A 27,859-nucleotide genomic window follows, 5' to 3' on the forward strand; every position below is an offset into this window, starting at 1 on the left:
GGGCTCCTAGAGTACTAAATCGCCGACGTGCATGAGCTCGACAAAAACACAAAAGATGAGATGCGCTCTCATCGTCCTCCCCATGGCTACGACAGATTTGGTTGAAAGGAAGACGTAGTTTTCTAGCATGGTTCCCTAGTTTACAGTGTCCTGTAGTCAACCCTACCAGAAGACCAATGTCCTTGCGGGACATCTCAATTAGAGTTTTCGATTTCCTTTTATCGGAAAGTGGCCAGATTGCATACAGATGTCTACATATCGTTGAGTCTTCCCGTCTTTTGTTAAAAGTATTAGTGCAGAAAGAACTCAATAACAATTTACATGATGTTATTGATGATATGCCCAGATAGTCTAGGTGCTCCGAGTATGGTTCTGAAGCACCCTTTCTGGCTAACTCGTCTGCTTTGCAATTTCCGAAAATATCCCTATGGCCGGGAACCCAGATTAGAGAAATATTGAGCTGCGTCGACATTTCGTTTAGAGATGTGTAGCAGTCAAGAACCGTCCTAGATGTAAATTGGACCCAACTCAAGGACTTTAATGCAGCTTGACTGTCTGATAGTATGTATATATTCCTGCCAAATATATCATCTACATTCAAACAAGCTATAGCTTCCCTGATGGCGACCACTTCCGCCTGAAAGACACTACAATGATCTGGAAGCCTAAAGAAGGAAGATTTGTTCAATTCCTCTGAGAAAACTCCACTACCTACACCACTACTTGTTTTGGATCCGTCAGTGAAGATGGTTACGCCCTCATCTAAGAAGGGACCACCTGACGTCCATACCTCTCTAGATGGAAACACGACATCAAATTTCCTGTCAAAGTTGAGAGTGGGTGTGATGTAATCAACGTTTTAGGAGTAAAATTGAAAAGATTTAGAATGGAGGCATGACCATAATCACTGTCTCTCCATTGTGAGGTAGCTTTTAGTCTTAAAGCAGATGAAGCTGCCATTTGTTTACTAATAATATCCATTGGCAGTAACTGAAGCATCAAATCTAGTGCAATGGATGGTGTGGTGCATAGCGCCCCGCTAATACAGAGTTCAGCTCTACGCTGAATCCTGTTAAGTACTGAGCAGTACGAAGATTTATCAAGAGCTGTCCACCACACCGTAATACCATACATCAATATGGGCCTAATAACAGCTATATATAGCCATTGGATGATGCGAGGTTGAAGACCCCACTTCTTACCAATAGCTTTCTGACATAGAAGAAGCGCAACATTGGCTTTTCTTGCGCGCTCTAGAGTGTTTTTCTTCCAAGTGAGTTTCCTGTCGAAAACTATACCTAAAAATTTGGCTTCCTCCTTCACATGTATCACAGAACCTCGTAGAGAGGGTGGAGAAAGATTCGGGACCGTATGTTTTCTTGTGAAAACTACGATTTCAGTTTTATTGGGATTCACCACAAGGCCACATTTTTGTGTCCAATTGTTTAGGATATTAAGACCATTTTGTAGAATATCCCTAAGAGTGGTAGTATATTTTCCGGTGACTGTTATCGCAATATCATCCGCATATGCAATAGTTTCGCAGCCCTCTGCCTTCAGTTTTATTAGCAGTTCATTCACCACTATGTTCCAAAGGAGAGGGGAGAGTACTCCTCCTTGGGGGGTACCTCTATTCACCCTTCTGCGTGCCGTTGAAGAGCCCATCGTTGCTTCAATGAGTCTGCCAGTTAGCAGCTGATTTATAAAGCCAATGAGCGCATCATCAACACCCAGACGCGAGATCGCGCTTACTATTGCACTCGGGAGTATATTGTTGAAGGCCCCTTCAATATCTACAAAAGCAACCATACAAAATTCTTTGAGTTTTATGGATTTTTCTATTCTATAAGTGAGGGAGTGGAGAGCTGTCTCCTTAGATTTTCCCTTAGTGTAGGCATGCTGTGAGGGGGACCACTGGTTGGGGCTTACAGCACGCCTTACTTCTACGTCTATGATTCTTTCAAGAGCCTTCAACATGAAAGAGGAGAGGCTTATTGGACGGAGTTCATTGGGGTTGTGGTGCGAGGTTTTTCCTGCTTTGGGTATAAAAACTACTCTAACCTCCCTCCATTTAATCGGGACATAGTTAAATAAGAAACAATGTCTAAAAATTGCCAAAAGCCGGTTGTGTATTAACTCCCATGAATTCTGGAGCTCAATTGGATGAATACCATCCGTTCCTGGTGATTTGTAGGGTCTAAAACTAAAAGTAGCCCATTTTACGATCTGCAGGTTTACTTTAATAGAGTTAACCGGTGAGAGATTAAGGCACTCTGTGGATGTAGTTACCGAAGTAGAAGATCCCGGAAAGTGAGTATCTAGTAGTAATTGTAATGATTCGCTACTATTATTGCACCATGTCCCGTCAGATTTTTTGAGTAACTCTGGGACAGATGGATTTTTGGATAAGATTTTACGCAGTCTAGAGGATTCAGAATTGCTATTTATTTCTTGACAGTACGATTGCCAACTATCTCTCTTGGACCTACGTAGATTTTTCTTATATTCTTGCAGAGAGGTTTTGTAATTCAGCCAATCACTCTCATTATTATATAATTTTGCTCTATTGAAGAGTCTCCTACACTCCTTTCGTAAAAGACCTAAATGCTTATTCCACCAAGGTGGGTTACATTTCCTACTAGTTTGTGTGAGGGGACAGGCATAATTGAAAGCTTCATTGAGCACTGAGGTGAGATCTTGGACTTGATTGTCTAGATCAAAAGTGTTCCCAGGGGAATCGGAGGAAGTGGTTAAAAGCAGCTCACTTAGCGCTGCATTATAATTCGTCCAGTTTGTGTTTTTAACATTTCTAAACGTTTTTTGATTGTAGATGTTCGATTCATCCAAGGTTAAGGTGAATTCTAGAATCATATGGTCTGAGAACGAGTGTTGAGTGGACACTTTCCAGTTCTTGACCGATTCGTGAAGCCTAGCAGTAGCAAGAGTGACATCTAACACTTCCTGCCTGTTTTTTGTAATAAAAGTTGGCATATTGCCATCATTGCAGATGAACAGATTGTTACTAAATACAAAATCAAAAAGTAACTCACCTCTTTCATTATTGTTAGAGCTGCTCCAAACCTCATGATGAGCGTTGGCATCGCAACCTATTAGAAGCTCTACTCCGAGTCTCCTGGCGCTGCTTGTTAGCTGTATCAGGATATTCGATGGTAGTGTGGCATGGTCATGTGCCAGATATGCAGATACTGCCCATATTTGGCCCCAGGAGCCCTCGATACTTACTGCGGTTTGGTCACCATCACTATATTGCGAAAGTAAGAGGGCATTAAATTTTTTGTTAACCACTATGCCGGACCTAGGCTTACCCTTATTTACCGCATAAAATAGGTTGTAGTTTTTAGCCCTGATTCCGCATACAAGATCCTTATAAATCCATGGTTCTTGTATCAGGACCATATCAGCCTCGTTGTTGCTGAGGCGCTGCAGTAGACTGGCGGATGCAGCCTTGCTATGATGCAGGTTAACTTGTTCTACCCGCATCTTCAGTATGTGTGGATCCATTTCTCTCCACCACAGTGACGTCAAAAGCACTATCCTCCTCAGAGTCATTACTCATTAGGATTTCGTCTTCATCGAAGAGATAGCGCATGCCTATGCTCTCCTCTGATGTAATTGAGTGAGCTGGCGAAGGAGCAGACACCGAAATGTCCATGCACACAGGTGAGTCTTCAGATGGAATAGCCGGACTCACTTCGGTCATGGAAGCAGGCTTAATATTGCCCACTTTCGATAAAGTCCCGTACATCAGACGAGGATTGCTCCTCATCTTTTTTATATACCCTCATAGTTATGGGGAAAAAACCATAATTTAATACGCCACCAGATCGCGCCAAAATGGCCAGAGAGGCTTTGTCGATCACAAAACTGACCGACCTAAACTTGCCGTTAGCTTCTTCCAGCTTAGTGACCTTCCACGTGGACGTATTAACATCAGAGTTTCCCACCCGAATTTGCTCCAGAATCCGCTGAGGGTCGGATGGTTCGGCTGGAATCCAGAAACCTATTCACCTATATAAGAAAAAAGTTTATTAAACGGTTTAATTATGTTAAAATTCATAATTTAAAAACAGAAATGATGCGGAACTAATTTAAAATATTATGTTTTATGTATACATTTATTTTAGAAATAAAAAGTAAAAGTTTTTGTATCGTTTTCCTTCGAAAATTGATTTTATGGTACTATGGTGCGTATGAGTAATGTGAAGGACACCTCATTAATTAATTTTTTTTAATTATCCCAGGGGATATATTTTAAGAAAATTTTTTTTTTGAAATTTAATAGTTAATATTAGTACTTAAATATAAACAATTTTAATTGTTTAAACAATTTTATAAAAACTCAATCAATTATCTTTAAAACGCTGTAAATTTTAAGTTTCTACCTTTTATAGAACTTGAGATATAGCCATTTGAAAATGTGTCTACTATGCCAATTCTCAAAACCCCATGGGTCCATATCTCCTAGGAAAAAAATCGCAAAATTTTTTCCCGAGATATGGGTCTTCTTATTTTATGAAAGGAGCTCATAAAAAAAATTTGGTCATTTTTTACCAAAATCCGTCCGGTTTGTAAAAGAATGACCCATATGCAAGTAAAACGAATTAAAAATTGGAACAAATTTCAAGCTGTTATTTAGTTGTCAAAACAAAACATATTTGGAAACATTGTATTTTATATTTTTTTTATATATTTTATATTTTTTTATATATTTCATATTTTTTTTTATATATTTTATGTTTAATTAAAGCAAGTTTCTTTATTTTTTTTTGTTTATCCATTTTGAATTTAAAATTCTCTTGCTCTTTCAATAACAAAAAACATATGATACAGTAATTTCTTAATGATAATTTATACCATCTGTCAGGGTATTTTTAAAATGATAATTTAAGGCTGCTTAATGATAATTTAGTGCGCTCGTTTGTCAATACTATTAGTTTTTAAAAATATTTTATAATAATAACCCAGCGGGAAGCAATCGAATACTTCAGCGATTTGTTTTCCAAAGACGGGACTTATATTTCCTATAGGGAAATTTTCCGTAGAGCTCGAAAATCATAACGATTTTTTTTCCTGTGTACCGATTTCGAGTTATTTGCAAAAAACCGTTATTTTGACTTTTCTTAAAACATCACCCTGCATATTCCCCCATAGCTCTTTTTAATTTTTTGTAAGACTTTCAAAGGTGCGAAACCAAATCAAACGTCCCGTTTTTCAAAAAGTGAACCATGGTAGAGGCTCGGTCATGTTTTGGGGACGTGTTGCATATAATGGGCTGGGTGACTTGGGTTCTATCGCCAGCATACTGAACCAATCTCAATACTTGAGTATTCTAAACGATTATGCGTTTCACGATTTTTATTTTGTCAAAATATATATGCCGACTAGTGTAGTAACATTGCAACGCATTACTCCACATGTGTTTTGTGGTTGCTCCGTTGCACTTTTAAACGTTACTCGGTTACCGATCGCGTTACTCGAACTCGTGAACGACCCTAATATTTCATTGAGAAAGACTTGTTAGTATTTTCTAATGTAAATATTAATTTTTATTAAACTAGAGGGCTCTGTTCCCCGGAAGCATCGCTCGCCAACCCCCATTATATTCATATGTACTTTCTGATATTCAACTATTTGTGTGTGCTTATAACATTATTTATAAAAGACATCAAGTTTTGTTCTAGTTTTGAAGTTTTTCAAAAACATATTATACATACATACATATTGTTCAATAAGAAGGAGTATGTACGAGTATAACGTTCGTTCTTCGTCATGCGATCTCAACTTTGGCATTTAATTTTGTTTTTTTGATAAAAATTTCGTTGTTCTTTACGTTTGTGTTGGATTTTTTTCACTGATAAATCTTCTACAAGTTTTTATTTTCTATTGTTTTGAATTATTTTCTGACTTAAATTTTCGTTACGTTTAGAATCATTAATACTATCTTTGCGTTTTGGATTTCCTTTTATGAAACGACAACGGTCTTTCCTTACAGCATCAGTAAAATTGAGACGTAAACCATTATTTCTTATTTTGATAATAAAACAAATACTGCACTGCAGTGAGAGCGTGATGACGTCATAACATAAAAATACACAGTCAGATATTATTTTTTCATAATAGAAAGAGACTTTTATTAAAACTAATTGTTGCACTAATTTGATAACATGTACATATGTATATAAGTATATAATTTCGTTTAAAATTTAATATTGTTTATTATTTCCTGCTATTTTTTTGCGTTACGGAATGTACTTGTAACTCTTGGTCTTAGAAATAGCTTGCTTTTACGCCTCCACTAACATTTTGTCTGGATTAAAAATTTGGTTTTTTTAAAATTGGACATTTTCTTCACAAATAAATATTCCATCTCATTTTTGTTGCTCAAAGATAGATATTAACAAAAAATTTTAGAAAATTATATTTAAGTAAAAATAAATCATTTCTTTAATCTAAGATTTATCAAATTATTTCAAATTAAATGCGCATTTTGTGTAATTCACGACAGAACGTAATTCGATTTTCTGCGCTTAACCTTATTATAATTGAAGAACATTGTTGAGACTTAAACTGCGATTTTCTTATTCTTATGGCGTCGTAATTTTTGATTAATTTTTATGCGTTTTGAAGAAAAGCAAAATACTTCGTATGAGTAATGTGTTTGACAATATTTGAAAAAAAAAAAATAAATTAAAGTTAAGGCAACTAGAATTAGTAACAAACCGACGCTATAAGGTATGAAGTCCAAACTGAAGACCAGACAATAATTGTACTTTAGCATTGGATTTTATCCGTGATTGTTAATTTTGATATACTACATCTAAGTGTTTTCCACGTCTCTGTTTATTTTTCTTAAAATTTTGTGCCAAATGCTTATCTTACTTTTAACTGTTTAACTAAGAACTCTTATCAGTCGATTACACAAAACAAAAAGGCGATTTTTCCCGACTTTAGGCTTATCAGCACTGAAGTGCAAACACGAATTAATCAACACTTGCATATATAAAACATTGTACTCGGCTCCAGTATATTTTTCAATAAATTGCGCATAGAAATATCATAAAACATTCAAGCAAAGCTTCAAGAGATTAAAAAATCGAACTACAGATGAAATTAAATTGTTTTTACATTTTTTTATTAAAATTTTATTTGGCGCGATAGTTCAAAGAGAATCTTTTCGTGAATCCGTTAATGACTTAAGAAAATATTCACAATTTTTAACAAATTAAATGGAGATTATAAATTTATGGAACTATCAGTGGAATCAATAGAGTAACAATAACAATATTTCTTAATGGAACTGACTGATTGATTGTTTCATTAAATCAATCAGTTTACCATAATAGACTTTTACGTTGCGACATTCTACTACATCTCACAAATATGAAAGTCAAAACTTTTTGATTAAACTTTAAACGAATGTATAATTGAGTACATTTTGCTTTATAGTAATTTTAACACATTAAAACAACGTTTGAAAGGACGCTATTTATTTATTTCAAAATGTCTTATTATCCGTTCTTTCAGCTTAAGCCAAAATCAAATTATGCTATGTCAGACTATATAATGAATGCATTAACAGTTCACAACCAACATCTCTCGGTTTTTGCCGGATCATGAAACATATACATATCTATGTGTGTAAGTTAGAGTTGTCATAACGAAACACAGTAGTTTTCCTCTTAATTACTTTTATATTTTCTGTCTTTAGTTGTAATTATTACCAGCAGAAATTTGTATTAATGATTAAGTCAGACTGTAGAAGCGTCAAATAGATAACACATTCAATCAATTCGCATCACCTATTTTGTCAACAATCGCGTCTTTGAAACCATATATACGAAAAATTTTAATTCGAATTGATTTTCAAGTAAAATATGCCATTATCTTCAAAAATGGGTTAAATTTGTTTTTGCTTAAGGGCAATTTGAAGATGCAAACTCACTTCATTCATTTAGTTTACTTTACTCGCTTCATGAGAAACCCAAATATCACGATACTTTTCATACCTAGCTTAATGTAAATGGTCGCAACATTTTTGGGATGAACATTTAGTGCCATATAGATGTCATGTTGCTCGCTTATATGTCGGCCTTCTCAACCAATAGATGGTTATAGGGTTTGAAATACTTATCACTATTTAGCTAATCTGTTATATGTCAAATAAAAAATGGATTTGTCAGACGCAGTTGACCGTTTTAAAGTCGCACTGCACTCAAAGGCAAGCAAACAATAAACGCCAAATACTTTTTGCATCTCTAGCTGGGTAAAAGCTTTCAAATGAAAAGACGTATAACACGAAAGGGACTAAAAGCTTACAGAATAAACACATTAACAAATTACAAGTACTTACAATTTACCCATTTATCAACATTTATTAAATTTAAGTTCAATTCTTTATGTGATAATTTAACCATTACAATAATAAAAGGTTTTTTAATTATTTAACATATTATAACTATTCTGTCTTGCTGATGTCAAGTGCTAATACACTAAAATTTTGAGTTTGAACACTGAATGAAGTTAAATTTGCCTTGCCTTTGTGCGTTATTTGGTTTTGTTAACAAAAGTCATGAGTGCAAAGCTTGTGTTGTGCTCTTTTGAGCATATAAGGATGCTGGATGTTGCTCACTTACAACAAACACGAAGTAAGACGATGCTGTAAGTTTTTTATAAGTTTCAGTTAACTGTAAACTTTTAATTAATACAGACGTGAATGCGAACATAACGTATCACCCAAATACATTATTATTTCTTTTTAAGAACATTTCCTAATCTTTTTGGAAAAGAATTTAATTGTGTATTTCAATTGGAAGTGTCTGATTACGGCAATAATATTGTTTTGTTGCCGAAAAGTGGTTAAACCGATAAAAAATACTTTAAAAATATACCACAAGAAAATGACAGTGCAATATTAAGATATAAATAAAATTAATTCTTTAATAAAACCACCGATATAAAATCTTTTTACTTAAAGTGAAATAAATATACTAAAACGAACAGCTGTTAGTTAAGAGTAATATACTATCTCATATACGCAATTTCATATACCAGACAGTAAAAAAATTAAACTTATGTATGCAAAATTTCTTAAGTGTTTCGTTTGCAGTTCTTGTCGCAAAAACACTTATTTATTGTCACTAACAAAATATCTGACAAAGTTTTTAAATATACAACACGAAACTATAAATTATTTACTTACAAATAAAGTGAAATTATGTACACAGTTATAAGCATTTTTTATTGTGATATCTTCATTTACCATTGTTACCATTAATTCTGCATATGCCAACTCGTTTCAATTATCTTCCCGTCGCTTCTGAAACCGTTCGCAATGTTTTTAACTAAGCTTTTCATTAAAGCATAACGAAAGCTTTTTGATCTAACTTAGCTCTTTATACTTTTTTCGTGTTCCTTTGGTTACTTTACGTTTAGTTATATGATTGCCCTTTTTCCGTGCTTTTTACTACTTTAAAGAAGCGCATGGTTCGATTTTGTTTACTCTGACGGAGTATGGATTTATTGAAAAGTCCAACCTTTCGCTGCGACTGGTTCTGTTCTGCACATAAAATTTAATTTTTTTATTTATGTTCTAATATTTTCTAATCCAATTTTTATCCATAAAGTTTACATTAGCACATAATTATTTTAAATTATTTTGCGTCTTATATAAATTATTTTTTATTGGACGGAAAAACATATATTTAAAACGACTTTAAATATATATATAACTGCAGTAATTTTGGTTAATACTAATAATTTTTGAAACAAATTACTCTAAATAGTAAAACTACAAAACTACTACTACTACTAGACTTGGACCCAATAAATTGTAATATTGTGTTTATAATTTAAGCAAGTTGCAAGAAAATGTAAGCTTGACCTTTCCGAAACCCTAAGTTTTTTCATACACAAACTTCATAGTAATATCCCTGAATATATAAAAATATATATGTATGTATTCAAAACTCTTTTGCTGTTCATATTGGCAATTAAAAATACGTCATTTTTATAAGTGGAATTATCAAAATAATTTTAAAATCAATAAGAAAACAATGGTACATTGTATCGTTAGTTTCGTTGTGTTTCATCCCTTAAGCGAGGTAAATAAAAAAATGCACATAAAATTTCTTCATATCTTATCTTCTAATTCAATCCTTCCTGAGTTCTTCAAAACTCTTTATTTACTATAACCTAAAGTTAAATAGTACATCGCTTAAAATACATGGATCTCACATCCATTCTCTTTTATGCTGACGAATTTACCTAGAAAAGGGATAATTTTCTCTAACTGTTTAATATATAATTCAAATAAAGTACAGATGTACAGCATATATACAGCCATAGTCAAAAGTATTTACACAACGAAAGTTTTTGTACATATTGCATAAAAACATGTTTTTATTGTTGTTGTTGGACGTAAGTTGCAAAAATTTTTTTGTTGTCACTTAGTTTTATCTATGCAGAACCAAATAAAAAACGAATTGGAAAGAAAACTGTTCATTTTACAAAAATATAAGTAACTGCGCTGACGCTTATTAGTTGTCAAAAGTATTTACACACATTTTTTTCGTGTCAAAAGTATTTACACAAAATGTTAATTTCATTTTCTTCTTCTTAATTGATGAATTTTTTAAAAATATTTTTTTATTAATTAATTAATATAATTAATATTTGGTTATACCACCTTTGGTATTAATAACTCCCCTCAACCTAGCTGGAATTGATCCAATCAAGTTGCGAATCAATTTGGACCGAATATTCGCTATTTCAGTTATGGTATCACTGCATATTCAATGACATTAAGACCAGGGCTCTGTGCAGGCTATAAAAAAACAGATGATTTAACTCTTTTAAAATTGAATTAAGCCTACATTATTCATGACATTTTGCATTGTCATGTTGTAGAACCCAGTTATTGACTGAAAAAGGTCTATTTTCTGACGTTATGACATGGTTTTTAAAATTCCAATATAACTGGACTGATTTAAGGTGCCATTGTTTGGTACCAAATCTCCAAGTGCATAGCATGATAGACATCACCAAAACAAAACCATGCCACCTTCAAATCTGTTGAGTGGCTGTACTGCTTTATGCTTTTGGAGTTGTAAATGCATGGAGTGGTTATCAAATAAACCCTAGAATTGAAATCCAGACTCATCTGTTCATAACATATTGTAACAAAACTGTATAGGTTACTTAAAATACTTCAAAGCAAATGAGAGAGTATTTGATAAGGTCCTTAAAATAATATTGACTCTTTTGTGCACCACATAGGTATTGATATTAATATTTTTCAACCTGTGATGTAGTGTAGCATCACTAATAATATTGTCAATCAACTTTTCCGATGATGCTGCTATTTTGACAGGACTTATTGTAGGATTTTCTACGACTACTCGTAATAATCTTCTGCATTCCCTTTGATTCATGGGAAATATCCGCCCAGTCCTTTTCAAATTTTTTAAATTTTCACTTATGTTCTTATTTTACACTAATTCCTTGGTTTTTACCGTTTTCCTAAATAATGTCTGAAATTTTGAAATCTCTAAATTTGTGTAACTTTTGACTAAAGCCAACAACTGCACTTACTTAAAGGAAATCCTAGAATAAATGCTAAAAAACATTTTGTGTAAATACTTTTGACGCGAAAAAAATGTGTGTAAATACTTTTGACAACTAATAAGCGTCAGCGCAGTTACTTATATTTTTGTCAAATGAACAGTTATCTTTCCAATTCGTTTTTTATTTGGTTCTGCATAGATAAAACTAAGTGACAACAAAAAAATTTTTGCAACTTACGTCCAACAACAACAATAAAAACATGTTTTTATGCAATATATACAAAAACTTTCGTTGTGTGAATACTTTTGACTATGGCTGTATATTTATTAATATGATATTGACTTAAATTTATACATGCCATTCTATATTTCGGAAATAAGCTGCAGAACAAAAAAGTTTGCACTAGACTTGCAACAGATTGACTGAACAAGTCAATCTCGCTTATATAGCTGAAGTATTTACACTGTTAATTTGTAAATATTTTCATATCTTTTAAAAGATATGTAGTTAATGAAACTTCAGTTAATATATTTTAATTATTTATATTTTATAGAATGTTGGGAACGCTACACCAACCTTGGATAACGACAACATTAGTTAAGTAAGGCTTCCTTCAAAAATATGTAGAAATATAATGATGTTATTGCTAACCAAGTAATTAGGAATAAATAAAATATACAATTTTAACAACAAGGAATCCATAATCTTCAATTTTAAGTTTAAGGAAAAATTACTTATTGATATTAAAAATTATTTGCGTCTATAATTTCACGTACATATATTGTTGATATATTGTTGATATAAATTGTTATTAGTATTAGGAAAATTATCGAAGAAGATACAAATTTATCACATGAAATATTACGTATTTTGCATTCGGATTGGCTTGTCTACCGTCATAAAATTTAGCTAAGAAAAGAACTGTAGCCGACTGACCCTGCAGTATATACAACGTATGCTAGAAATGACTTCAAAAGTATCCAACACTTTGAAATATATCAAATTTTTTGTTAACTTTTATTGTTTTAATTAGTAAATGTTTTAAACTCAATACGTTTATTAATTTTTTGGTTTTAATTAATAATTTTAAAGTCATATATTGTTGTATTTCTGATTGACCCAGGTAAAGTTTCAGATAAATTGTATTGAATAATACATAATAATATCGCAACGTAAATCAAATTAGCAATATTTCACTAACAGAAGACACCATCTCAATTAAACATACTCATTTTTCCACAAAAAAAATAAATAATATTCACTAAGTAATTAAAACGGCTTAAATGAACTGACGACTAAAACAGAATAAAAAGTTACAGTAAATACAAACTTCTGAACAATTTATTACAAAACATGCTTAAATTCATTGCATATTAAAATTTCTAGAAATAGCAACAAGGGCTTTATGGCACATTTTTTAAAACCTATTAAATTCAAAAAAATTCTGTAGTGATTCGGAAAAATTGTACCGCAAGTGAATTTCACAACTATTAAATTAAAGATACGTTATTTATCGTGAACAAACAGCAACGCCGGAAGGCATTATCTACATGGGGTTCATTTACTGCTTCTTTTGGTGGATGATACTTAATAATGGTTTACTTATTATACGACATAAGCAGGTATTCGCATTAACAACTTTTGGGAAACCGATGCCGCGAAATGGTAGGTGAAGTACATGAAAGCAAATTATAAAAAAATTGTGTACTAAATCATTAATTAAAAGAAAGTTAATTTTAGACCAGAAAATTTGGTATCGAAAATTTATTTTTTGATTTATTATAATAATATTATTTAATTTTAAATATTTTATTATTATTAAATAATATGCTATAAATGCACACCAATCCAAAAGATCTATTGTGTGCCTAAGGGCCCAACTAAAACTAGTCTATTTATAAATCTTGTAATTGATGTGAGTTTAATTCTACCTCTTTGATTTGGAACTGAGTTCGCGCTTTAAAAGAAGTCAAGTTTACATCTTGTCACCGCTGGGCAGTTACATAGAATATGTTCTGATGTTTCCTTCTCATGACAGAGTCGACAGAATGACTTTTTACCGCACCTATATTCTTCATGTGGTAATTGAGTCTACAGTGAGAAGAAGAACTCCTGTAAGAAGTTCAGTGTTGATTTTAATATCGTTTCTGCTAAAGTTTGAAATAGTGTCAACTTTGGTGTATGCGGGATCAATTAATCTTCTTGACTGCCGCATGACTGTTTTAGCTCTATAGTGTTGAAATAGATTTTGTTTCTCCCGTTCACATAATAAGTTATTTGTGAAACTATTTGTTACCCCGCAGAAGAGTTCTGAACCAATAAAAGAAGTACACTAACCCTTCTTTGCTAGGGAGTCTGCTATTTCATTGCTCTCATGCCCTTCATGTCCCGGTACTTACATAAGAGTAACATAGTTTCTCGATGCTAGGATATTGAGAAGTTGAAAGCATTCCCAGATCAATTTTGATTGGAATGAAGAGTTTTGTAAAGATTTTAGAACTGCTTGGCTGTCCGAAAAAATGCATATTTTCGTACCTTGGGTACCCCTGAGTAGGCGTTCTCTCGCACATAGCTCTAACGCATAAACCTCTGCCTGAAAAATGGAAGCGGGTTTCCCGTTGCGAATGCTTTGCGAAATTTCAGTCTCATAATTCCTGCTCTTGTACTGCCATCTTCCATTTTGGTCTTATCAGTATACCATAAGTGTGAGTCCTGTTTTAAGATAATTTCGATTTTTCTCCAAATTAATCGGCCACTGATTACCACCTCGAATTCCCTAGAGAAAACTAATCTTTTATTCATTTTATCATAGATAACATTTTATTAAGATTACACTGGTCGCAGTCCGTTTAACTGTGAGGTGTGATAGAGTGAGTCCAGTAAACATTGCTGGGTTTCTGTGGGGCACGTTCTCATTGCTGCCGTTTCGCTTAGACAGACTGTTCGATGAATCTTTAGGATCATCGTAGTCTTTGTCTGATTTACGTTTGGCCATTATGCCAAGGAAGAAAATGCGATCTTTGGTACTAATTACGGTTTTGTACAACCCAACCAAAAACTATTGGTCGTAAACCCCATGTTTCGCCATATAGTGTTTGACACGCTTAATTTACCTTTAGTGCCTTGTTAGTTATATATGATAAATGGTTTTTCAAAACCCGAGTTTTATCTAGAATTACTTCTAGAAATTTCATTTCTTCGGATAATATTAAGAGAGTCTTAAGAGTCCTTTTCAATGACACCAATCTTGAGTGATGTCTAGAGGTACTTGCATTTGATCGGTTATGATAGAGTCAAATTTGCCTGTAACTATGATAACCAGATCATCTGCAAAGCCCTGAACTTCATTTTCGAGGTCATCAAGAGTCTATTAGAGCTCGTCAATAACTAATAGTCATAGGAGTGCCGCTAGAACACTTCCTTGAGGGCATCCTTTGATTGACTTGAGAGTTAATCTCTCTGCATATTCTGAATCTATGTTATGACCAGTCTATGAATTTTATCTTATTATTCCTTCAATTGATTTGAACGTAGCATCATTAAAAGCATCTGTCATGTCAACTAATGTGCAGAGTGCTATTTCTTTACCGTCTTATGCCTTCAACATATGAACGCCTCTTTGAAGAAAATATGGTGGTATATTGTTGGTACCAGGTGATTTAAATGGGCTAAAAGTGGAGATGCTGGGAGCGATTCTCTCTTTGATTTCCTTATAAATTTCTTATTGTAAGCCATTAAGGCACTTTTATATGATGACCAGTTCCCGCAGGATTTTGCTCAATTAAGAAGCTAAGGTCTTTTTTGCGTAAAATGTTCAGTTCTCTTTTCCACCATGAAACTTTTTTTTTTTTTGACAATTTCACAGCTATTTTCTCAGCCCCTGTAAAAATTTTTTTCAAGGTTTTGTTTCTGACAATTAGTTTTTTTTCCCTTAAGACAACTTATATTTCGTTCTAAATAGAAACTATTTAAGGACTAGTTGGTCTTCCTAACATTTCTTAATTCGAAAGTGTTTTCAACTTCCTTTCTTAATCAAAGCGTATATAGTGATGATTTGATAAGGAATCTTCATCCAACACCCCCAATTTAAAATGTTATTAGATATAAATGCGCTCGTTAGAATGAGATCTAATATCTATGCTTTAATCGCATATTTGGTTTTATGGGCCACTGTTTTTACATGGTGATAAACAAAGATCACCAGTAGCATATGATAAACAGTTCAGCATAAATTATGAACACAAATTTGATTTGAAAGAACAAACAACATCGTTAGCATCAACGACTACCAGTCAAGAAGATATTATCTACACAATTAATCATCGAAATTCATTTAAGGTTTTGAACCGAATAGTAGCTTATGTGCTAAGGTTCATTTAACAATGCAAAGCAAAAAACCATCAACGCAAATTCAGTATCTTATTAACTCCAGAAGAACTAAGTCAGAGTTTGAACATAATTTTCAATGTTTAGACTTCAAGGACGAAAGTCGAAAATTGCTGAAATCATATGCAGTCAGTCCAAGTAGCTTTTTAAATGAACTTGCACCATTTGTTGATATAAATAGGATAATTAGGATTGAAAGAAGATTGGAAACATTTTTATTAAGTTATATGATGCAAAACATCGAATGACATTGCTTTACAATGACCCATTAGTTAAGTTATTGATGCAGAACACTCACAAGAAAAAAATGCATTATGGACCGCAGACATTGCTAGCACAAGTACCACAGAAGTTTTGGCCAATCAAGGGACGATCCATGTCGAGTTCGGTAGTTCAACATTGTATTCAGTGTCAGAGACCCAGGCCGACATTGTATAAACAAATTATGGGAAAATTGCCGAGTTCAAGAATAGAACCTGCGCAACCTTTTCTTCATTCCGGTATCGATTTTTGTGGTCTGCTATTGGTACAATACATGATACGCGGCAAGCAGCCTACTAAAGTGTAGCTTGCGGTATTTTGTTGTTTCACAATAAAATCTGTTCATCTTGAGGTAGTTGGTGATTTCAGTACTGACGCATTTATCCCTCAAACGATTCTTGGGAAGAAGAGGTCATTGTAAATCATTCGATTGTGATAATGCAACTGCTTTTGTAGGAGCTAACAATAAGCTTAATGAGTTATTATCTTTATTACATGCAGCTGAATCACAAGAAAATTCAGAACGACATGTGCAAATGTTGGAATTCAATTAAATTTCATACCCCCAAGAGCACCTAATTTCGGAGGACTTTAGGAAGCTGCTGTAAAATCAGAGAAGCAATCATTAATGAAAAGTGTGGCAAAGGTATCGTTAACATATAGAACATGAGACAGTTGTAATTGAAATATAAGTAATTCTCAACTCTCGTCCATTGACACCTCTGTCAAATAACGTAAAGGACTATGCTGCACTGACAGTAGTAGTGACGTCAAATCAACTTCAAGCAGAATTGCTCACAAGATGGAAGTTGGTATCTCACCTAAAACATCAATTTTGGAACCGATGGATTCAAGAATACTTGACTGAGTTACAACAAAGAAATGCCCAGCCAGGAACAATGGTGATCATAAAGGAAGACAGTGTGCCTGTGTTACATTGGTAACTGGGAAGAACTATAAAAACATACAAGGGAAATGATGGCGCCGTTCGAGTTGCATATGTGAAAACATTTAGACGAATTTGTAAAAGCACCTCTATTGTCGGTGGATGAACCAATCTGTCATGATATGCAAACAAGCCATGAACCAAGCATAGACTCACTAAAACTGGAAACACCTAACAACATTTTAAGAGTAACACATGGAGTCAACTTTGTCATGACATGACATGAAGTCATATTCAAATCAAAGTATACAATAACGATAGCATCATATGGGAATTTAATTGTTTATTATGACTTAAACCCAATACACCAGGAGCTGGCAGCATTAAATAATGGAACAATAGCCGTACAACACTTATGCGGACAATTAAATTAAAATTCAACCTGCACAGCGTTGCTAAAATATTATGAACATGTAAGGGATGAATTATCATTGGATAATAGAATGATCTCGACTATTTGTCAAAAAAGAGCCGCACTGGATATAATTGGAAATGTAGCACATTCACTATTTGGAGTGCTAGACTTAGAATATGCTACAGTCCACATGATGAAAATCATTTACTAGAACTTCTAAAAAATCAAACGTCGATTCTTGATGCAACAATATACATTGTTAAAAGGAATCAGAAAACAACAATCGTCAAACTTAAAGAATTTGAATGTCACATTAATGCTGTAATAAAACAACTAAAAAAATACCAGCAGTTCCTCAAGTAATGCCACGTTATCAAGGATTTCTCAACGAGCGAAAAAAAAACGCACGCGAACGGTTATCACTCCTTAATTTTTATTGTTTTTAGTTAGAAATTTTGAATTTTTAATTTCGGAGTTGTGAACGCCTAGACGATTTACAATTAATAAGGTGAACTTTTGAAAAGCGGTGCCTGATTTTGAACGATTAGGTTTATTTTGTGTGAATTTAAGCACTTTTTATTTTAGCAAATAAAATTTTAATTTCGCCAAATAAACAAAAACAAAAATTTGTGTTTTGTTAAAAACAGCTGATAGAGGCAGCATGTGCTTTCTTAACGAAAGTAATAAATTGTAAATGTGGTGTTGCCACGGTTGTGTAATAATATAGTTAAATATTTAATAAATGCTAATAAATAAATACGCGAAAGGACGCTAAAAGCATTTATAAATCCTAAGGTAAAAATTTAAACTTATATTATTAATATAAACATAAGTGAAAAATAGTATTAATTTAAAATAAGTATGACTGATGCTAATACTCCACCTCCGGGTGGGGTAAACTTAAAAGGGAAAATATAGAACTCCAGAGTAAAATCAAAAAACTTGAAAATTTATATTCATTATTATCCAATGAGTTAACTGCACTGAGAAGTGAAAATGAAGTATTAAAAACTTTTAAAAAATTACCAGAAATCATGGAAACAATTCAGAACATTACAAAATATGAAACGGATGAAGAGGAACTTGCTAGGGAGACGGACTGAATCCTCGAAAAGAAAAGACCAACTAAAAAACGTAAGACCGAATCCTCCCCTGAAGTAGCTAGTCAAAGTAGACCTATAGCTGAAACAAATACTTGCTCAAAAGGTAAAGCTGTCCATAATAAAATTGTACGATCTCCTCCAATTATTACCAACGGCATAAATGATTTTAAAAAATTGCATGCTCAACTTATTGAAACCATAAAAAACTATTATAAAACTATTATTCGTGAGAATAATAAATAATGGATCATTTAGAGTTATTACTTTTGATTCCATTGACTATCGATCTGTAACAAAATTGCTAAACAATGAAAAAATTCCCTGGTTCAGCTATGAAGATAAACAAAACAGACCAATTAAAGTAATCGTAAAAAACCTTCATCATTCATGCGACGCAGAATCAATTGTGAGTGATCTGAATAATCAGGGTCTAAAAAAAAAGCGCGACCAACAAACTCAAATGAAAGACAAAGGAACCACTTGATATGTTTCTTTTGGGTTTCGAGACATCTCAGGATGTGAAAAAAATCTGTGAAATTAAAAACATTTTGAACAAAATTGTAAAAGTAGAACCGGTAAAATCGTTAAACTTAATACCTCAATACAAAAAGTGTCAATCTTTTGGACACACAAAAAATGTCTATGGTAAACTTCCTAGGTGCGTAAAATGCGCAGGCAAATACTTAACTTGTGAGTGTCAAAAGCCGGTGTCAGATAAACCCTAATGCTGCAATTGCGGAAAACCGCACCCTGCAAACTATCATGGCTGCCTCGTCGCGCAAGAATTACAAAAATAAGATCTAAAATTAATGATAAATCTTAAACTCTCAGTGATTATCAACCAACTGCAAATAAAAAAAAATAAGCCTGCTACAGTGGAGCCACCTACAAAGCCCAAAGTAGCCACCTATGCACAAATAGCAAAAGCACCTATTCGAAATGATGACACACAAAACATAGACGCGCTCTCGAAAATCTTGTCAAAACTTGAACAACAGGAGAAGGTGTTCAAAGCATTCGATATGCGGTTGGGTGCTCTAGAGTATAATATGCAGCTTTTAGACCATGACTAATCACTTAAAACTTATTTTATGGAACGCAAATGGCCTAACCAAACACAAAAATGAACTAGAAATATTATGATAAAATTGATATTGCCTTAATCGCTGAGACTCATTTTACGAAACAATCTTATATCAACTTTAAATACTACTCCATATACCATACCACTCACCCGGATAATTGTGCAAGGGGTGGCAGCGCTGTAATAATAAAAAAATACCATCAAGCATCACTTAAATAAACAAATCAGCACGCAGGAATTTCAAGTTACATCCATTTCCGTCGAAACATTTAAACAACCTCTGACTTCAACTGCTTTTTACAGCCCACCAAGACACCAGCTAAAATGCGAAGATTATTTGACCCTTCTAAATCGTTTCCAAGGTCGCTTCATAATTGGAGACGACTTTAACGCAAAACATACCTCATGGGGTTCAAGACTTATCACAGCAAAAGGACGAGAATTATTTAAAGCTATGCAGCGCAATAGTTGTAATTCAATTTCAAGTGGTAAGCCAATATACTAGCCGTCGGATACCAACAAAATTCCGGACTTGATTGACTTCTTTGTCTATAAAAATGTCCCTACTGCTGTGTTAGCTATCACCGAAGGTTTTGACCTGAGCTCCGACCATTCACTAGTGTAGGTAATAATATCGCAAGAAGCAGAACAAATCCGAAGCTCACCAAACTTGGTGAATTTTCTCACCGACTGGAAGTACTTTCAGACGCAAATACAACTACTAATTACATACAATAACATCACTACCAACGAGCAGCTCGATGATGCAGTATTTGAGTTTACTCAACAACTTCAACAGGCAACCTAGAATAGTACATCCACGCCAAAACTTGTTTCCCAGGGGAAAAAATATCCACGCTTTATCATGGAGTTAATTGCACGAAAGCGAAAACTACGCAAACGTTGGCAACAAACCAGATCTCCAGAAATCAAATCAAAATTTAACTTAGCAAATAAACAGCTACATTTAGAAATAAAATCATACAAAAACAACAAGTTCAACCAGCATCTACTCGGTCTCACAGCCGATAAGAAAATTGAGTACTCTTAATGGAAGGTGGCCAAATCTTTCAACAAAACAATAAAACATATCGCTTTGATCAGAATAAATGAAACGCAGTGTGCAAAAACAAGTCAGCAAAAGGCGAAATTGCTGAGTACCTAGAAAAGACTTTCAGCCTCAATGAAGGCCATGATGAAATGCAGACAAGTAAAAATGTACACAACAATGAAATAAATATAACTTTAGTTATACTAAAGGAAGTTATAAACGAAATACACAAAATAAAAACTCAAAAAATCACCTGGAAAATCTTGCGCCACCTGCTTGGAAATTCGCTGAGATCATCATGATACCCAAGCATGGCAAACCGCCAAACGAGGTAACCTCATACAAGCCAATATCTCTACTACCGGTCCTATCGAAGCTATTCGAAAAACTGCTACTGACTCGACTGTTACCAATAAAAGAGGAAAAAAAATTGATTCCAATCCATCAGTTTGGTTTTAGGAAAAATCACTCAACAATTGACCAACTGCATAGAGTTGTTAGCACCATAGAAAACGCGATGGAAGATGAAAAAGTATATTGTGTCACATTCCTCGATGTGTCACAAGTTTTCGACAAGGTATGGCATGCAGGTTTGCTTCAAAAATTGAAAATCATGCTACCTACAATGTACTATGAACTGCTTTTATGCCCGATATTTTAACATCAGATACGAAAACTCTTTTTCGCCTTTTAAAAAGATAACCGCTGGAGTACCACAAGGAAGTATTCTGGGGCCACTATTATATCTCCTATACACACACGATCTTCCATCAGCAGATCAGCACGTAACCGCTACTTTTGCCGATGATACTGCAATATTGGTAATAGATAGCACTATTGAAACCGCAACGGCCAAGCTACAAGAGGCCGTCAACCACTTTGATTCATGGGGCAAGAAATGGAGAATTAAGTTAAATAAAAACAAATCACTGCATGTAGTATTTTGTTTAAAAAAGACTTCCTATAAACCAATATACATTGACACTACTGCAATTCCATTCGCGGATGAAGCCAAATACCTTGGTATTACACTTGACGCCAAATTGCGCTGGAAGGCTCATGTCAAGAAAAAACGCAATGAACTTGATCTAAAGCTAACCAAATTATACAACCTGATTGGCAGACGTTCAAAACTATCTTTGCACAATAAGCTCCTCTTATATAAACATACCCTAAAGCCAATCTGGACTTACGGCTTACAGTTCTGGGGGTGCGCCAGCAAAAAGCATATGGCTACTATTCAACGCCTGCAAAACAAGGTACTCCGAAACATTGTAAATGCGCCATTTTACGTAAGAAATATCGATCTACATCGTGATCTTCGTATGCCAACAATATCTGAAGAGTCGAAGAAATGTACAATGGCACACAAACAGCGCCTACAATGTCACGTTAACGTAGCAGCATCTAGTCTTCTCCAGGCGAATCCTCTTCGAAGACGGTTAAAGCGGAAAACTGTAGCCGAACTTATGGAAATAAATTAGCACATACTTTATTTTTTATGTACCATATGCTTCTTTGAGCCTGCATCTTAAATAATTAATGCTTTTTTCTCTTAATTGTGTAACTCCAACTATATTGCTTGTTAGTATCACCTTAATATGGTAACGCTTCTGTATAACTTTTTAAGATTCGTTAATAACAAAAAAGGATTTGAAGTAACAGTTGAATAGTTGAATCTAGGGGTTCAACGGAGAGGTCTGTTAAGGCTTACGCCTTAATATTCTACAAAGTTTGGATTTTTATGTTATTTATTATTTTTATTAATAATAGTTATATTTTTTATTTGTATTTTTACTTATATTTTGCATATGTTGTAACAATTATTGCTTGCACAATTCACGTGCTATCTGTTTTGATTTTAGGCCAACGCTTTGTCAGTCATTAGTTACCAAAAGTGCAATGTTGCAATATCAGCTTTTTTGTAGTCAGTGCACTAACGAAAGGATTTGGCTTATTAAGTGACACACTTAATAAATATTTTGTCAATTTTGTAAATTAATACATTTTTTGTTTACATGTTAATTGTTTAGTTTGTATACTGCAAATTAATTCATATTTTGAATTATGTCAATAGTAAATTGGAAATATTGTATTCTTATTATATATCAATTTCACTTACTGTAATTTTGTATATAAATAGAAATATGAATAATAAACAATCAGATTTGAAACAAGAATCTCGTTTTTCATTACACACGGCAACAGCTCAAGTGCTAGTCTGCCAAATCAAAATCTCCAAAAAGCAATAGCTAAAGTGCTAGTCTGCTTAAAATTCACGTATAAAACTACTAGTTTATGTGCTAGGTAATATAAACGTTTAAAGGATAGCCTTTATTCGTTTTCACTATCCCTTTTGCTAATAATGACAACAATTGAAATATTATTAATTACTTCTAGAAGTAATTTTGTATTTTGTGGGTAATACATCTATTAGATATTTTCTTTTACGCTGGATATTATCATATTTCAAATAATCTATCAGTAAATTATTTTTCCTTTATATATATATAAACCTATTTGCTTTAGAATATCAAAACTTCATTTATTTATAGTTTTGTCTAAATGTGTTGAAAATTAATCGACATGCGTGCTGGATGCGCTGCTCATAGGTATACGTTTACTAAACTAATGTTTCGAACACATATTGTTCATTTTCGTTTGAATAGTTTCTAAAAAAACAGCTTCTTTAATGAATGTAGCTGACTACTTGTATAGAATGTCTTGCCATGGCCATGGTATTAGCACCATCTCAATAGCTGTAATTATTGTAGTGGCTGGGTTCTTGTGCGACTTCTATCTATGCAATCAACCGGTACTACGATTGCTGTACTTAAAAATGGATTGCACCTATATCAAAGATTCGCTTAACTACACAGTGCTTTCTAATGCAGCTGCATGTTCCGCTAGTGTCCTTTCCGGACTGAAATTATTGTTGTCCGCTGAAGCTGCCATCACATTTATATAGATGTGCAAGTCATTGAAGACTTCAGGATTTCTTTCTGTTTCGACCCACTAAATCTTCTAATATGCTCACTATTCATGATTATGTACTTACCGGATGGTGCGACCAACGTTCAAATGTTCCATTTGCCCATTATTTATTATTTATTTGTAAAAGATCTCTTTTTAGCTAAGCCCCGAATAGAACTTATACTTTGGTTTCATTACTTAAGTTAACTACTAAACAACCTCTATTTTTTATATTATCTGTTAGTGTTAGTATTTTTTTTAATTTCATTTGTGACAGAGTCACCAGTCATATATTTGATCACCTTCTGCTCAAAAAGTTAAAAGGATTTTGTTAACTACTCCTTAAGTAATAGACCTTTTTCAAAAAAATTTTTTTTTGTTATTTTGGTACAACCTTTCTTGACATATGGTGCAAATTTGAGCGCAGTCTGTCAATTAGTTTGTTTACAGCAGCTGTTAATGTGAGACTACCTGAAGTGCATTTAGCAATTTTTACTATGGAAATTTCATTTGAGCAACGAGTTGGTTTGAAATTTTGTGTTTTGAACGAAACTTCATGTGTTGAAGCATTGAAAATGGTGTAGAAAGCTTACGGGGACTCTTTTATGTCTCGAACACAGGCATACGAGTGGTATAAATCATTCAAAGAGGGTCGTGAAGTGTTCGAAGATTTTTCTCGTTCTGGACGTCCATCAACATCAAATACCGAAAAAAACCCAAAAAACGTGGCAAAAATCAAGAAAATTGTGCTGGAAGATCGTCGTATAACTGAAAGGGAGATTGCTCGTGACTTAAACATCTCAAATGGATCCGGTCACCACATTCTACATGATATATTGGGCATGAGACGCGTCGCAAGCTCGATTTGTATCGAAACACCTTTATTTTTTGCAAAAAGAATACCGAAAGAACGTGAGTGAAGAAATGATTTTTGAGCATAGAAACGACTCTACATTCATGAAACGCATCATAATAGGTGATGAGACATGGGTTTATGAGTATGACGTCAAAACCAGTCAACAATCGAGCAAATGGCGCTTCGAAAACGAGCCAAAACCCAGAAAACCGCTCAAAAATCGCTCGAAAATTAAAGTTATGCTCACTGTTTTTTCGACTACCGCGGTGTTGTTAATTACGAATTTTTGCGGCATTTGCATGAGTTCATCCGTAAGAAAATACCAGATTTGTGGAAAGCCAACAATTGGATTCTTCACCACGACAATGCTCCATCGCACATGGCTCTTGTGGTACGCGATTTTTTGACCAAACACGGCATCACTGTCATCGCTCAGGCACCATATTCGCCAGATCTGGCGCCGTGCGACTATTTCCTGTTCCCGAAACTCAAACTGCCCCTTCGTGGTAAGCGTTTTGAGTCGATTGAATCGATAAAAGCGAATTCGCTGATGGAACTAAAAGCCATACCTGCACGGGCCTACGTAAAGTGTATAGAAGATTGGGTTAAGCGTTAGCATATGTATATCGCTTCAGAAGGAGCATATTTTGTAGGAGATAAAATAAATTTGGAATAAAATATAAATTTGTGTGTTTTATTTACAAAATCTGCAGAAGGTATTTTTTGAGCAGAAGGTATATGTCAAAATACATTGAATACTAAGCCGAGTATATTTTTACTTAACGACAGTTAAGTAAGATAGTTAAGTGCATATATTGTTTATTCTCGTTGAACAGCTTCTTGTACGAAGTAGCCGTCACATGTGCTTTTTAATTAAGTAAAGCATTTTTTCTATTTATTTACAGAGTCAACCTGTGGCATTGAACAGTTTAGGTGCACCAACGGCCATTGCATTCCAAACCGATGGCGTTGTGATCAAGAAAACGATTGTTCTGATGGTTCGGACGAACTCCCATCACTGTGCAGTAAGTAAAAAAATTTAAATTTTAACTTAGTATTTTATTGTATCTTACATTTGTTCTAGAGTTTCAAATATTATTTAAGTTGTACGAAACTTTAGGTATTTTGATATTCGAATATGGTGATACTCGAGCACAGCGAACAGCTTGCAAATGATCAAATACCATAGCATTTGCTTCTATAAGTATGCAGATTTGCTGTGCGAGTTGCCCGAATTCCATTATACTTAAAGTGTTCGATCTTCAAAATATTTGAATACTTTGAAGCTCTAATAAGCACTAAAAATTATTTATTACCTTTAACAGCCAAAATCTGCAGAGCAACTGAAGTTAAATGCAAAAACGGTGAACAATGCATACCACGCTCTTGGGTTTGCGATGGTACACCCGATTGCCGCGATCACTCTGATGAGGCTGAGTGTAGTAAGCAATCAGTATATAATATAAATAGATTGTAATTAACCATATATAACCCAATAAGGAGGATTCCGCATGCACTAAACTTTGATGTACTAAAACTGTAATCAATTTCATTTCAAATTTTCACTCATTTTTACTAAACTTATATTTCTAAAAATATTGATTCAATTAATTCGATATTCTAAAATATTAATATTATAAAAATCTGGTGTCTATGTCTCGCACAACGGACACGTTCGATATATACAAAAACTATGCACGGGTAGTATCTGTAAAATGCTTGAAATTACTTTAAGTAAATTGTTATTTTACAAATTAAATTTGTATATTTACATTTATTACTGTTATGAGTCGCAAAAAACTGATTAAAAATTTAAGAATAAAAGCTTAGTAAACTAATAAATTTATGGTAATTTATTAAAAGAAGTTATATATATAAGAAGTTATATATACTTTCGCGCAGAATTTGTTGAACTTGTAAAACGTCTTGAATATTTCTTTAAAATAGCTGTCATAATTCACAATTAAACTTAAGTATTTAGGTATATGTCTTATTATTAACTGATGCCTAAAAAATACTTGTATGCTCTTTTAAAGGCAAATCTATTTCTATTTCACTGAAATAGATTTTAGCTCGGCGGAATTATCTAATACCTTATTTATGTTATGCATGTTAAATATTGTTTCAATGTTACATGTTTTTAATTTTTACCATTATCAAAAAACCTTAAGAAAGTTAAACCGTTGTCATATTTGATGTAACAATTCAACATTTGACGACGAGTAAACGGACGCACAGATAATCGTGAGTGCTCTTAAAGAATTTTCATTGGGCAATTAGCAAAAACACTAGACAAAAATGATAGAATATTAAGAAGCGGACTTTATAAAAAACCCCCGTTAAAGTGGTCGTTATTCATTCAACAAATGCATTAGCATTTTGTAGCACATCAAGTTCAAGAATATGAATGACGACACGCATGCTTCTTTTCATGGATAGGCACAGAGAGTGTTTAGCATCTTAAGAAAGTGTTATTAACAGCAAGATTTAAATCAGAAAACAAAGCCAACGCCGACAAAAGTACTACAGATAGCAACAGTATATGAGGCAACCATTGAAACGTTTATAGCAATAGAATGTAAAAAAGTTAAAGGTGTCAATTAAAGCAATATCGTTCGAAGTCTTGCACTGCTACCAGTTCCGACGAACGTGTTACTAATATATAAATAAATTTCACATTCTATCTGCTCAGTTTCGACTATTTTGCAAATAATTTTTTGGTCCAAATCAGGTGTCACAGCATGGTGTAATCACTTCTCTAGATGGATTAAAAAATTAATTTTCTAAAATTTTTACTTTACGATTGGGCCGATGTACTTTATTTAAAAGATTAAACCCAAATGTCAAGCCATACAACCGTCTTTTTGATTGTAAATAAATTAATCGTGTAATAAATACCGATATCCGGAAGCCTGCCAGTGGTGACTGTTGGATCGATTCTATAGTTGTAAAGTGCCTTCAGCATATTTTAACAGTTCTTGGAAAAAGTAATTGCCGAAATACCGAACTATACAGTTTATGTAGATAACACAATCATCACATGTCAATGTGACATTGACATGTGATGAAGAGCATTTGAATAATATTTCGAACATATAAATTATAAATGTTATATGTATGTAAAATCGAAAAATGTGGTTTTGAGGGAAAGCATGTAGAGTATATTGGACATATAATCAATGTGAATGTATGTCAATGCGTAAAGAGTCAATCGTAATAATGACGTAACCTCGAAATATTTGAAAAATAGAAACCTTCATT

The 27,859-nt window shown here is 33.6% G+C and overlaps 1 protein-coding gene across 1 annotated transcript in view; it reads left to right on the top strand.

Moving 5' to 3' along the window:
* Positions 1–12,781: 12,781 nt before the first annotated feature.
* The window catches only part of LOC119675443 (very low-density lipoprotein receptor), a 134,769-nt gene continuing 119,691 nt past the window's right edge, over positions 12,782–27,859 (top strand). The window contains exons 1-3 of the mRNA XM_038086643.1: positions 12,782–13,248; positions 25,504–25,623; positions 25,924–26,040. Coding sequence (XP_037942571.1) covers positions 13,134–13,248; positions 25,504–25,623; positions 25,924–26,040 — 352 coding nt within the window. The 5' untranslated portion in view covers positions 12,782–13,133. The remainder of the gene's footprint in view (positions 13,249–25,503; positions 25,624–25,923; positions 26,041–27,859) is intronic.

The sequence above is a fragment of the Teleopsis dalmanni genome, chromosome 2 (assembly GCF_002237135.1).
Source record: "Teleopsis dalmanni isolate 2A chromosome 2, ASM223713v2, whole genome shotgun sequence".
NCBI lineage: Eukaryota > Metazoa > Arthropoda > Insecta > Diptera > Diopsidae > Teleopsis > Teleopsis dalmanni.